Source organism: Amblyomma americanum, chromosome 8 (genome assembly GCF_052857255.1).
Source record: "Amblyomma americanum isolate KBUSLIRL-KWMA chromosome 8, ASM5285725v1, whole genome shotgun sequence".
Classification (NCBI taxonomy): domain Eukaryota; kingdom Metazoa; phylum Arthropoda; class Arachnida; order Ixodida; family Ixodidae; genus Amblyomma; species Amblyomma americanum.
The window spans coordinates 7,815,744-7,829,976 of NC_135504.1; the positions used below are offsets into that span (position 1 = coordinate 7,815,744).

A 14,233-nucleotide genomic window follows, 5' to 3' on the forward strand; every position below is an offset into this window, starting at 1 on the left:
AGAAATGTCCGACTCTGCTGTTATGTTTGTTTGACAGCGCAAAGTGAAGCTGTGCTGAATGGGCGGACTGCTGTGCGGCTTCCGCAGATCCCACGCCCTCCAGTTGCCTTCTAATAGGAACTAATAGCGAAGCATAGTGTAGTCGGAGAATGACGAACAGCCTCCGGTGACGCCGTCCATCAGTGGCCGTGAAGAGAAAAAGCCAGCAGAGCAGAGTGTGAAGCGCGCTAGCATGTTCGCCGTCTCGAAGGGTCTGCCCGCGAACAATGCTGTGCTGAGAGGCCGCGCCTCGGGTGAGTCTTCCTCCAACCTTCCTCTGTTGGTCGGCGATCTCAGCGTGGCTATTTTACGGTGGCGGTTTTTACCTGCACAAGCGGTATTCAGAGCTTTCGCTGGCTAGCTCCAGCGAAGCGAGTTGCAGTACGGGTTCGCGCAGCGCACGCGGAATTTTTGAGGCGCTGGTAAAAGAGAAAAAAGCCAGCGGAGCGCCGATTTTGCTGTTTCGTTTTTGTTCGCTCGCGCAGCCAGAACTGGTGTTTTGGCGGGGAGCGTCGTGTGACGTGAATGAACGCGGTTGGGTCGGTTGGTCGGTGGTGGTGATTCGACGCCTCGCGTTTTTATTCTTCTCTCTTGCCTTGCTTCGCAGGCGCCTCGTCGTTCAAGGCGGGAAATCCGGACCAGCAGCGCTCGAGCTTTCAGCGGAGTACTGCGGACATGAGGTGGGTTCGGTGTTTGCTCTCCAGTTCGGGACCGAACGGGGTTTCGGAGCGGTCGTTGACGCGGCGGTCCTCCCGCGTCGCTGACGTGACAGATTGCACGCAGTTCATGGGGTCAGGCCTAAAACGCGTGCCGCGCGATGTGCTGACCTGTCACGCCTTCCGCGTGTCTGCGTTTTGTTTAGGCGTTGAGTGTTTCGAGTCGCGCCGATGCAAACCATGAGCTTTTGCAGCTCTTTGGACAACTTTTTTTTTTTCGTTGTAAGCTCTCTGCTTGCCTTAACCGCGCTTATGTTTGTTTACTACTTCGTTGGCCTGTGCCTCGTAATCGGAAACTCTTCGCGCGTTTGCGCCTTGGCCTGCAACACTACGCCTGTGCTTGCTGGGGCGTACTGACGTATCAGGTTCCCCGTTCGTTTCTGTACTTCTATTTTCCTGTCACTTTACGTAGGGGGGCATCAGCTGGCCAACTTGAAAGTAGGTCGGCTGTTCGGGGAAAACTCGTTTTGTGGGAACGCGATCGTGCCTGTGACTTACGGATCCAGAACTATGCTCGTGCCACGTCGGATTAACGTATAACCGCTGGCAAGCACCGTTAACCTGGTCCGTTTTAAGCAGACTATCGTCATGCCTTGATGCGGCAGTGCGAAACATTACGGTATCACCGGTCACTTGATTAGCCATCCATGCGATTTATGAAAAAAGAAAAGAATGTGCTCTTGCCACGTCCCAGCATCTGATGCCGCCAACTAAATGTGAACCGCTGGTCAGTTTGCTGACGCGTGAAGCACGAACGTCTGTCCTATCAGCTGCGCGATGTAAATGGTTTCTTTGAACAGCTGCCACATATTATCTGATCGTTGTCATGGCGTCATCGTTGTCATGTGCTTTTCATAATGACAGAGCGCGCGCTTTGCAGTCGTCTGTAGTCGAGTCACTTCGCGTGTGATGTTTGTTCTTAAAAAGCAAGACTGTAAGATGTATCCTGGCGCAGTACCAGTGCGTTTGCTTTTTGTTTATGCTATAGTTGTAACAACTACCCCTTTGTTTTAAAATGTTTGATGACTAAGTTGTTTTTTAACACACCTGAAACACTTCAGCCATAATAGCTGCTGAACTAGAGTGCTTGTGCAGTTCTCTCCTAATGAGGCACTTTTGTGGGACGTCTGCTGTAGTGGTTTATTTGCACATATTGAGTGATATCAAGAGTGCACAACAGCTTTTGGCAAGCTTGTGCAAAGTGGCTAAAGCAGTCCATATTTGTGCAAGAGGAATTGCTTGAAAAGTTTTTATTGCATTTAATATCTTAATTTTCATCATCCTCTTAGTATATTTTTACATTGTCTGCTTCTGTTCTAATCTTGCAGCAATGTCACTGTCCATAAATATAGTACCTAATAAAGCTCCTGGCTAGGAGTTTTGCATTGATGTTCATATATGCAGATTTGCTTATTCTCTACTTTGTATAAATCCCTGATTATAGGTGACACTGGTGGTGCTGTGGTTAATTGACGCACCACTGCCTAGCGATGGCAGGTGCTGCCATTGGTGGAGCAAGACCAAGGTTGCTCTTCCCGAGCAACCAATCATAAATTTAACTGCCACCATGCCTCGGCGAAATTTTCCCTCACGACAACACCGGATTAAAAATGGATTTTGCGCTATGTTTCATATCTCCGAACACATTTTCGGAGATACTTGAAGCTTTAAAATTAAGTACATGTAGATTATGTACCACACCCCCGCTCCCGCTCTGTTGGTGCTTCAAAAGATGGAGCTGTATGATGTTCCGGGGTGCTTAGTTAGGTGTCTATACATGATATAGATGCTTTGCCCCATTTGTTTTACATTAGCTCGGCATTTTAAGGGATCAAGTCAGCCTTTTGGGCTCAGTAAGTTCTAGCAGATCTTGAGAAGCTACCAAGAGTCTGGCCAAGTTAACCCAACCTGCCTGGCAAGGTGCACTTAAATGCCATCAGGTCAGCGGGTCAGGTTAGTGGGAGGTGAGAAATGGGAACCTGTTGATCACTGGCTCTGTCGCACCTCTAAGACGGCGGTGATTTCGGGTGCTGCCTTTGCACACTCGCTTGATAATGGGCATCACTGGTGTCTCACCATGTACCCATCACATGGGCACTTTCGAAGGTTATTGAGTCGAGCGCCTTCGAGATTCTCGGTCACTGTTGAACTTGGAGTTGTGCAACTGCTACACAGCATACTCTATTGCCATCGAGAGGTTCCTTCATCACGCACCAAGGCGTTTTGCCGCTGTTGCCGCCAGTAATTTTTCAGGCATGCTAGTAATCAACCGAGAAGTTTAACCTGACACGGTTAAAAGCAAAATTTTTTTTGTTGCAGTAATATTAATCACTCTTTAACCATTTTAGACTCTCATTCTCATTTACTGTCATAAAAAATCTGAAAAAGTGTGTGTATATATTTGGAACCTTCTATTTCACAAACATTACACGAATGGCTCAAAAACTTTCAGAATTCAAACACTGCACACACTTCCATGCTCACTTGATATCAGCCCCACACTTTAAAAAACAATTATCTTCATTTAATTATTTTCTTTATCATTCGTGGCTGTTTTTGCAACAAAAACTTGGGTACAGTTTCATTTAGTAAAACATTCCTTCGCATGAGAGATCAAAAAGTGGCAGCACCAGACAGCACTTCCTAGGCGCACCATAGAACTTCGGGATGTCTATCTTCTTCTTTTCTTTTTGAAAAGCGATCCTGTTTTCTAGGCACAAAAAATAGCCACCATTAAGTTCAGCAGAGATCTGTAATGCAGATAGCATCACTGACTTCGTGAAAGCAGCTCTAGAGGCTTGGAAAAAACTTTTGAAAAGTCTTGTGCACAGTTGTAGACACCATGCCGTAAAGGGTTAAATTAACTTTGTTGTCTTGGATAAGCTGCAGTAACATTCATACACTTTTGAGGAAGCTGGTGTTGGTTTCTTTTTTTTTTTTGTACAGCTATCAGTAATCGTACTATGCTTGCTGCAGAGTTTTGTAGCTCAGCCTGTATTTTTTTCTTCAAAATAAGTTGTTCACTCTGAAGTAAGTTGTAAACTCTGAAGTTTGATATTTTTCAGAGATGGTGCTGCTGACTTTGTTCCCCAGCACAATGCTGCAAGCGCTCTGCATCTGTGAGTGCATGCAGCCACCATTCGAAGGCCCTCAAAATCTAAATATTCTGCGATGCTCTGTTGACTTGATAGACTGTTGACTCGTTGGCCATCGAAGCCGCCTTTGTAGCAGCGCTCAATCGGCTTTTGAGTCTGTTGACTATTGGTTTGACAGCCTTCGAAATGATCATGTGACAGGGGCATTAGCTTGAGTATGTGTTGACATGCAGTTGTGGAGTCGAGCCAGTTTTGCTCAGTGTGACGTCTGGCTCAAGCCACTGCTGTCGGGCTCATCTGAACAAGGCCACACTTTCTTTGCAGCTGCTTTAAATGATGAGCCTTGGCTCCCAAACAGTCTGTGTTTGTGACACCTTGTTGCATTTGTTGCAACTCTGTTGCAACTCTTGTTGCAACTCTGCATTTGTGACACCTTGTTGAGAGATTTTTTTTCCTGGTTATTTTTTTTACCTCAGTGCATCACGGCCGCCATACAGTCAAGCCAACGGTCGGCGGTCACAGAGTGGTGCCAGGGGCGACACGCCTGACCCCGCCTCGCAGCACCACGAGCAAGTTGTCAGCTACCTGCACACATGTAAGTTTTTATTCTGCAAATTTTAAAAGGACCTTGATAAGACGCTCAAGCTGGCCTATATTAGTGGAGTTCCGCATTGTATTAACAAGCTACTTCCTCTGAAAACGGCTTTTGCGAGCTAAAGAAGGGAAGGAAATAAAAGGGTTTTTTTTTCACAAGAAGACTGCGATGATGTCAAGGGTTCTTTATTTGTACATCTGGGGCTAGACCACACCATCATCCACTTCTAGTTTTCTTTATTCTTTTTCTTGCTCGTTCCTGGACAAGTTGAAAGAAAAAAGGAATATGTTGTTTTTTAATGTCCAGTGTCTTTTGTGTTACATAAGCTAGATAAAAAAATTTTGTGGGTGGATGACGGGTGACTCAGTATCAATGAGTCTTTCGCTTTTCTTACCTGTGGTACGCACCATTTCGGGAACCCTGTAACGCTCTCAACATCATCATTCTTAATGAGTTTTCAGTCCTCTTCAGCTGCAAATTTCCCAGTAATAAATACAATCAGTTTAGTTTCTACTGAGAACAAAAAAAGTTTTCCTCAGTGTCTCTCACTTTAACAGGTATTCATCACTTGCAAAGAGGGTTTTGGGGCATTGTAAAAAAAATAAAGGCAGCTGGAGCAATGAGCAAACTTTCCTGAGCGGGGAACGTGCTTACAAAGGCACAAAGGCGCACTAGTTTTGCTGGGAGGCATGGTCAGAAATAACAAAATCCTGGGGATGAAAGCAGACTGGCAGCAGGCAATATGGTGGACGGTCAGAAAAAGCAAGTATGGACAGTCATGCCCTCGTCATGTCCATACCACCTTGCATCACCAATAACCACACAGTTTGATGTGGCCGCAGGTCACTCTGTGAACAAACGCACACTCCACACCATGTGAAGCAAGAACGGTCAGTTTCCATAGGGACAGTTGTGAGCAGAAACGAATGCCTGTAGCATATATCGAACATATAGTGCATTGTATATCGTGAGCCATGAAGAACACAGCACTGTATTTATGCCCACTGCAAGGACAAGTATGAAGGTGCGATGCAGAGGACAGTGCAAGGCAAGAAGCAAAATCAAACCACCTTCTCATTATTATTAAGTGGGCAACCTAAACTCCTGGCACAGTGGATAAGTGATGCGCAACTGCTCTGCAATGCCAGGTGCTATGACCAGTGGTGCTCATGCGGCCTAGGTTGCTCTTCCCGAGCAATCTCTCATGACCAATTAATTTAACTGCCACCTGTCATGGTGGGCTTTGGACAGTCTGGTGGGCAGGTTGTGACAGCGCCACAGTCGCATGCTCTAGGTGGTTTGGCTAGGTTGCTTCTCCGAGGAGCTTTCGCTCACAATGATTGCAACGGTGGATTTTCTGCAGAACAGGGGCCTTAACTCTGTTGCGTTAATGTTGTGATACTGTCGAGATGGCGTCATGGAATGGCTTGGTTATGATAGCCATATTCACCTCCATAGAGAAAAGGAGGCGTGTGAAACCTTCGCGTGATGGCTGTGGTCGCTTTCGGCGTGCACTGAGGTGGCTCGAAGGCAGCCACTAGGAAAACGATTTTGCACTGGCATTGATTTTTGCCATTTTTTTAATTTCAGGGTTTGTATTTGGGTTAGGCCTTGTCTTGGGTGTGGTTCTTATTTTCTGCCTGATATATCGTTTAGCCCAAAAATTTACTTATTTCCCTGCCAACTGTTCAAATTCTCTGAAAATTTCAAGAAAGTATCTTTCCCGTATAGGCCCAGTTCTAGACCAACTTTTCTGAAGAAAAATTTTTCTAATGAAACATTACTGGTTTCGATGAAACCGCGGGGCGATAAAAAACATGCTATACACTGCAATCACTGTCAAGGCAGGCAGACATATGCTCAATTTGTGAACACTGATTCTAATTTTCACTGATGGTGAACCCACTTTTTGTGGGTGGATAGTCTGAGCAAATAGACATGCCAGCCATGTATCAATCCATCGCATGGCACCCTTAGTGCTCGTGGTCTCTTTGAGGGGCAGGATGGAAACATGGAAGTAAAACAAGGTACAGGGCGTCGCTAGTCTCAGTACTTCAGCTTTGTCGCAACAAAATATGCTTGTCTGTACTTCGGAGTATATAGTAAACTATTTTTTGGGAGCAGACATAGCCAGCATGAAGAGGTCCATTAGCCATGTCAGCATTGCACGTTATGTATACTATAGTTAAAATGGAAGTTTGGGGTGGCACATTACGTGTAAAATAAACAGCCCTGTGGCAGCAGCACAACTGCCTTGCAGGGTCATGTGCAGGTTAAATGCTGTTATCTTTACACAAACACAATCTGCGTGATGTGCAGAGCTGAGTGATATTGTGATACTAGCTTTAGATATTTGTAGCTAGCAGGGGTGGGAGTTCTGCAAATCTTTGAATGTGTTCTGGCTTTCACATTCCTTACTTGGTCTGGTAGTCACTGCATGCTGTTTGCTTACTATGTTTGAATTTCAGGCTTGGCTCACTTAGATCCCATACAGCTCTCATCTTCTATACCATGGCTGCTTTCGAAGCATGAGCGCTGTTTTTGCAGTACTCGTGGTGAGAAAGTAAAGTTGACGGGTCTCAGATTACCATGAATATATGACTTGTTCTTAAAGGCATGTGCAAGAAAGCAGTTCAAGAAACAGTGAGACCATGCATTTTTGTTAGCCCATCGATGCATTCCGCCGTCGTTTTGTTCGGGCACTAGACACTCGCCTTCGAATTGTGCAAGTCCTTGAACTTTCAAGCAAAATTTGCGAGTACAGGAAAGTCTAGGTAAATTAGACTTGAAGGAACCAGGAAGGACTAATTAACTGGACATCATATTTTCGAATGGCCTTGAGAAAAACTACCAAACCCGTTCTCACCATTGTGAATTTATTTGGTGAGAAACTGTGCAATACTTGTTATGCGGGTGCAGCAATACAGTAGTCAGTTTCCTCAGATGTATTGTGCGAGCACACTCTTGGGAATGTCTAAGCAACACTTCTTCAAAATGGTAAGGGCCTCTGTAGCCACTTCCGCAATGTAGCACGGTAGTGGCCGTGCCTGCTCACATGTGGAATCGTCTTCCAAGGCGCCAATGTAAGATATTTACTTCCGTGGCCAAGACCTTCGCTAGGCAGTTCCCTCAATTCAGAGTAACCGTGCAGGTATGTTCTTGGAAGTGTGCGCAACCACGCAAGCAGCAAAGAGCACCTGAAAAGGGCCTAGGTTCAGCTCGGTAGGCTTCGCTGGCTGGTAATTTTTGTCTAATGTACAGCATTGCTGCAGGCTGGAAGCAAAACTCGCTCGAACTGTGTAAACCGGATTGTTTCTCAGCCTAGTGACGAGGGTCCTCCTACTGTTGCCATGCCAGAAGCACATGTGAAAGGCCGCACTATGGAATTCAGGGTTGAGGAAGGGAGTGTTTGGACAGCTTTTCTAAATTAACGAGCATCTAACACACGGACATGTAGCTTCACTACAACAAATAGTGCAAAAAACAGACGAAGAGGAGACACTATGAGTGCTCAATGGTCGTTGGCCGGAATCGTATTAATTCCAGCAGTTCAAATTGCGAGGTTTTGCCGTACACAATCTCCATCTCTACTGGTTTTCAAGCAGAAAAAAAAAAGTCACAGTGGAACCCCGTTAATTCGTTTTTCACCGGACCGGGGAAAAAAACTTAGCAGCCGGGGAAACCGAAACAGTGAGGAAAGCTCCGAAAATTAATGAAAACAGTGCAGCTTTGACTTGAAACAGTTAATTTCCACAAAGTGAGCCTAAGACTTGAAAAAATAGAGAATGGTGGATTGCCGTCTCTTTCGTTCGCTGTAAAACACCACGCTTTTCTCGATAGCCTGGAAAGCCGCATTGCTCTCAGCGTCGCTGTGAGGTGCGACATACCTGCGTAGGAGGTCCAGAGCCGCGACGGCTTCTCCAAAGCTCGGATCCGCCAACTCCCCGGAATCATGCGGCTCATGCTCCTCGTCGTCATCAGTCAGTGGCTTCACTCGCGACAGTTTGCAACAATCTCGGCGACTCTGGCACTTAGACGTCGCAACAGCAGCATCCGCGGTGATGTAGTCGTCATATGTGACTCCCGTGGCACCCAGCGCATTCAAAGCCTCACTCAGCTCTTGATCACAAGAGGCTGCTTCCGTCTCTTCAGCTTCCGTGGCAGTTTCCACTTTGCCGTCCATGCGAAAGCCACACCGTGCGAAGCAGTGCTGTGCAGTTGACGTGCTCACTGCAGTCCACGCTTAAGCGACATAGTTCAGAGCGTCAAGTGTCGAAATGTTCGTAGGCTGCTGTCCGCGATTAATACGCGTCAGACAGCGCTTCACAATAGACTTCCTGTAGGAATGCTTGAAGTTCTTTATGGCGCCGGCATCCAACTGTTGCAAGTGGCTTGTAGTATTTAGAGGGAAAACCACAAGCTTGACGTTTCGAAGAAACTATGGGTCTCTCGGGTGGGCAGCACAATTGTCCAGAAAAAGGAGAACACTCCTGCACTGGGAACCCATCTTGTTATCAAAGTACTGAAGAAATTCTTCACGACTGTTGCTTCTCTAGTGGCATGGCAGCAGGCGAGTGTTCCTCAAGCACCGTGGGTTTTGATATTTGCCGATTACCCATGGCTTTAGCTTGTCCGAGCCATCCATGTTACAGCAAGGAGCACCGTCAATCGGTCTTGGCTGCATTTGTCACCGTGGCATGCTTCGCCCTTCAGGCTTAACGACTTCAGTGGCTGCACCCGGAAGAAGAGACCTGTTTCGTCGGCATTATAAATGTCACGAGGCTGATACCCCTCAATTATAGCAGATAGTGTGGCCTTCTAATTATTGACTGTTTCCAAGTTCACACTTGCTGCTTCCTTGCTTACTGTCTCATAAGCGATGCCGTGCCTCTTCCGGAAACGGTCGATCCAGCCATTTGACGCCGGCAAGTCACTGATGCCCAGTCTGTCAGCTATTTTCATCACCTTCTTGCGCAAAATGCTGCCATCGAAGTTAACACCGGCAGCGCGAGCTTGTTTAAACCAAGTCAGAAGAGTCTCGTCAAGGTTTCCATACTTGGCGCCACGAGCCTGCTTAGCTTTCAGGCCGAAGAGCGCAGCATTTCCTTCTATCTCGGCACACTTCGAGACTATACTGTTCAGCGTCGAGGGTGGTAGACTAAGGTCTTTGGCAATGTTGACTCTTTTCCGTGCTGGCTGCCTGTTGACTGCATTTAGAACATCCAGCTTTTCCTCAAGGGAGAGCGCCTTCCGCTTGTGCGACACCATCAAAGCAAGGCAAATCGCTCGCGGTGTTAGCGGTGCTGTGGTTACAAGACGTTCTCTTTACGACGTTCACGAGGCAGAGGTGCTGAGGCAGTGGCCATCTAGTGGCAGTCTCTCCAACTCGCATGCGGCTTCTCATGGCCTCCTAGATTACCCGCGCGTGTGGGGGTGATCTCGGAGGCCATGGGATTGCAGCCGGTTCAATAGCCAAGCCTGGCCAAAACTCGTCAAAATGGCGGTTGGTGCTCGTTGCCTGGCCAGGTTCGGGGTGCCAGGTTGCGACGTTTTCACAGCTACAACGTAACAGCGGGGTTCCCAATACATTGGGTCCCATTTTAGCTATGCCGGGACCGGATGAAAACGACGTAACAGCCGGGAAAACGCAGCAATGAGGAACGTAACACTGGGGTTCTACAGTACTGGGGCTTTGCTGAAAAGCAAGGGACTTTAGGACTCCACAAACATGAGGGCCCAATAAAGGACTTGGCGTGTGTGCACAGTGTGTGCATACATACTTGTGCATGTTTTGAATTTGCAAATTGACATCATTTTGTCTGACAGGTAGCATACATGAACCACTGATTGTTACCATCCATATACAGATATAACGATTTTAGTTCATCAGTTTCGGAACGCATCTCATGTTGTATTCTGAACCAGTTTATGAAAATGGTGCAATTTTTCTTTTCGGTGTTCAAGATAGCAACAGCGAGCTTCGCCGCCAGGCTTACGAGCTGATAGGAGAAGCCAACTTTTTGTCAGCTTAGGGTCACCTGGCGAACTCTGGCATGGGGAGAGGGTGGCTCATACGTATGAAGAAGTCAGCATAGGCCTTTCACAGCGACACCTCACTGAAAAAGTTGAGTAGAGTAGGGAAAGACAAGAGTGAGTGGGCACAGGACTTGGCAGCATGGTTGCGGCGGTGGCCGCTGCTACACAGATGACTGCTGTACAGGCAACTACTGCACTCGATGTTGCTCGCATTTCCAAAATGTTGTTTCAGAAATAATATCTCTGTTCTTTGCTTCTGTATTTTTGCATGCGATCTGTTTCTTCTGAGCTTTCGGCGGTAAATGGCTTTGAAGAGGCTGAGATCGTGTTTTGTGTGTGTGTGTGTGTGCGTGTGTGTGTGTGTGTGCGCGTGCGTACGTGTGTGTGTGTGTGTGTGTGTTTCAAGCTCCCATTTTCGCGTTACGTGCGTGTAAATACAGTACACGTGGATGTGGTGAAGCCAGTGCAGTTTTCATTCATGCTAACCAGCAGCTGAAGCAACAAGACAGTCTTGACCAGTCGTTGCTCTTTTCGCAGGGTGGAAACGCACCTGCAATGAACTCGAACTCTCTCAGCAGGCCACAGGAGCCTGCGATGGAAATCGTGAGTTGTTTTCGTATCTCAGCTCCTTCAGTGTACTGCGGCTACTCTCTGTACATGGTACCCTGAGGCTGGGAGAGTGGACTGCACAAGGTAATGGCTCGGTTTGTTATTGAGATTGAGCTCCTAAAAGGTGGTGAGGAACCCTGTGCCTCTATACTTGTTTTTTCCTGCCTTGCATGCATGCAAAAAGAGCATGCCTGTGCACGGCTCCTGAATAAACTCAACCAATAACAATTCATTGCGTAACAGAACAGTCTGTAAAGGAAAGGTTAGGGTTGAGGTATGCATAGTTATAAGTAATTTGGTTACCCAAGAACTGCTTCAAGGAACCACAGGGTTCAGAGTACCCAGTTTGTGAAACTCTGCTAAGAGCACTTTCTGGAATATGTGACTGTTCAGCTGCTGTGGCATTCTGGGTAACGTTACAGAAAACTAATATTATGACAACCCTCTGTGGTGTTTCGTATTGTGTATTACAGTGTGTGTGCGCAAAAGCTTGTAGCACAAAACTGTAGAAGTTGCAAACCATCCAAGGGTACTTAGGACGCACCTAATAGTTGGAGGATTATGTGCCAAGAAGGCATTTTGAACAGTCTCTACTCTTTACTCATGCTGTACCATGGCTGTGGCATTACCTATGCCAAGAAAGCTGCTGAAAATAGATTGTCATTGTGGGTGCAGTGGAAAATGCTTGTATTCATTGCAATGTAGCAACGGTTTTGCCTCTGCTCTTAGTGTCGTAAGGCCGCAGTGGTTATGGCGCTCGGCTGCTGACCCGAAAGACTCGGGTTCAATCCCAGCCGCGGCGGTCGAATTTCGATGCAGGCGAAATTCTAGAGGCCCGTGTACTGCGCGATATCAGTGCACATCAAAGAACCCCAGGTGATAGAAATTATCCGGTACCCTTCACTATACCGTCCCTCATAGCATGAGTCGTTTTGGGATGTTAAGTTCCCACAAACTTAAACCTAAAACCTAATCTTAGTGTGGTAAGCATTTTGCATATGTCATCTGTCACGGGACGAAAAGTCTGTGTTTCTGATGTGCCAGCTTCAAAACCCCATAAGTCAACCTTCATGATAGGCAGGGTGATAATTTTATCCTTATTGCATTCCTTGATGAAGAGAGACCAGTGGCATACATTCTGATGTGTTCCTTTGCAGCAAAATTTCTTAAGTGCGTCACAAATATTATGCAAGTGCTCAAGGAATTGGCTTACATGAAACTAAATTACATTTATAATCAGCACACAAGAATGCATGTTCCCTAAATATTTCATAATTGTGACTTCATGAATGAAAAAGTTTTTCAAGCGGTATGCCCATGAGACAAAAACTAGAGCTGCTTTTAGTTAGCCAGTAGTTGATCATGTGCTGTTAAGCACCTCATCTAGCATGATCATAGGAAATCTGTCAATTTTTCGTTGTGGCTGTGAGCACAAGTGTTCTTTGTGCCTTCCTTAGAGATTTGGCATAGTTCAAGAGCTGCACTTTCGTTTCCTAAGTGGGCTTCATTGTCCCCGCTTGGAGCCTATTTAGTTTGTTAACCTTGCTTTTTTTTTAAAGTAGTCTGATGCTGCCCATCATTGTGCCTGCAGTGCATAATTTGCTGCTTTCGCTTCATTTCATTGGCAGTAATCATTCTCCCCACTGCATTTACCCCATACCTTTCTTGGTGCAAAAAAAGAAACTATCCATGCAGATCGGAGCGTCGTCTACTACCAAGAGAAAGAGCCAGACGAGACACGCAGGTAGCCAGTCCATCAGGTCAGGAAAGCTCGCAGCTTCAACACGTGGCGCAGCTGGCCAAAAGACCATCAACCAGAGAAGGCACTCTCAGGACGAACAATGAGTGCTCTTCTTGGCTGGCTGCTTCATTTGCCGGAAACAACGGCAACATGCCATTATTTCTTCTGTGGCCAAACTCTGGGCACTGGTAGAGGAACTTACCTGCAGTGCTGTCGGCACCACCGCCAGACAGCTTGGAACCAAGTTGATTGTACAGTGACCAACCTTAAGTTCAGATGGAAGGGCGTGATTTTGATGCTCAGTGCACTTTTATTTCGGAGTTAATGTGGTTCTTAAAGAAGTGACTGGACTGTCTGCCTTTATTATTCATGTGTACATAATTTTGACCAATTTCAGAGGAGAGTTCTCAAGGAGAGACTTGACAGTTTTGCATTTTTTTTTTAATGCGCTCCTGAACAACTAAAAATATTGTGTTTTGATGCAAAAGAACTTGGAAGTCATTTTATGTAGAAATGGGTGGGAGCATGGGGCTTAGTGATTTGAGACTACCCTAACGCACATCTTAATCTGGAAAGGGTCTATTTTAATTCGTTACTTTTGCAGCATGCAAGTTTAATTTGCGACTCATTTTTCAGGTGCATTTATCAGATGGAACCTCAGTGCATGCTTGCTGTATATAATTGTGTTCCCTCAGGCTTCTCAAAAGCCAAACTAAGCATTTTTTTTTTGTTTGCCAATGGTCCTGTCAACAGGTCATTCAAGTTATAACTGTGGTCAGATATTTTGCTCTGCGTGTTCACTGCTACCTGCTTTGGAACACGGGTATCTGCGACCAAAGAACTTCCAAACACTTTAGCGGAACTTGGATGGAGAAGCCGAGCCGTGAAACGTATTGGATACGCACATTGCCAACGTGTCACACCTGTGGACGAAAGTGCTTCAGTGTGGTTTCAGAAGTACGTCTGCTGGTACCATGCCACTTCGACACCCAGCACTGTTCCATAGGCTCTAGGTTATTTGAGGAAACGCTGTATAAATTGTGTACAGTATTTATATTTTTTATTGTCCGCAAGACAACAGGCATCTCTGCCACAACGATCATGCGGACCTTTTTTTTATTTGCTTCCATGCAAGTGTTTTATTTACCAGCTGACATGGAACTCAATGATGAGGTTATGAAGTGCAGCTTCTTATTGGGGTAGCTGTACACTTCGCTGCCATGCAAACATTAAGTGGTTCTGTGGCTGATTTGTGTTTTTATAGGCCTTTACCTTCTGACTGAAGTGCTGTGCTTTATTGAAATTTTAGCAGCCTTAATGGCACTTGATCGGTGCTGAGATTATGATGGTCGTCATTATAATAAAGGCTGCATTGCTTTTTACCGTCCATTCCCCTGAAGTG

The 14,233-nt window shown here is 46.2% G+C and overlaps 1 protein-coding gene across 1 annotated transcript; it reads left to right on the top strand.

Annotated features, from left to right (window-relative positions):
• The first annotated feature begins 6 nt into the window (after positions 1–6).
• On the top strand, positions 7–14,220 carry LOC144100864 (uncharacterized). The gene is made up of 5 exons (XM_077633753.1): positions 7–293; positions 647–719; positions 4,327–4,445; positions 11,019–11,084; positions 12,786–14,220. Exons 1-5 carry the CDS (start codon positions 233–235, stop codon positions 12,836–12,838), a joined length of 372 nt encoding a protein of 123 aa, XP_077489879.1. The 5' UTR covers positions 7–232; the 3' UTR covers positions 12,839–14,220.
• The last annotated feature ends 13 nt before the right edge of the window (positions 14,221–14,233 follow it).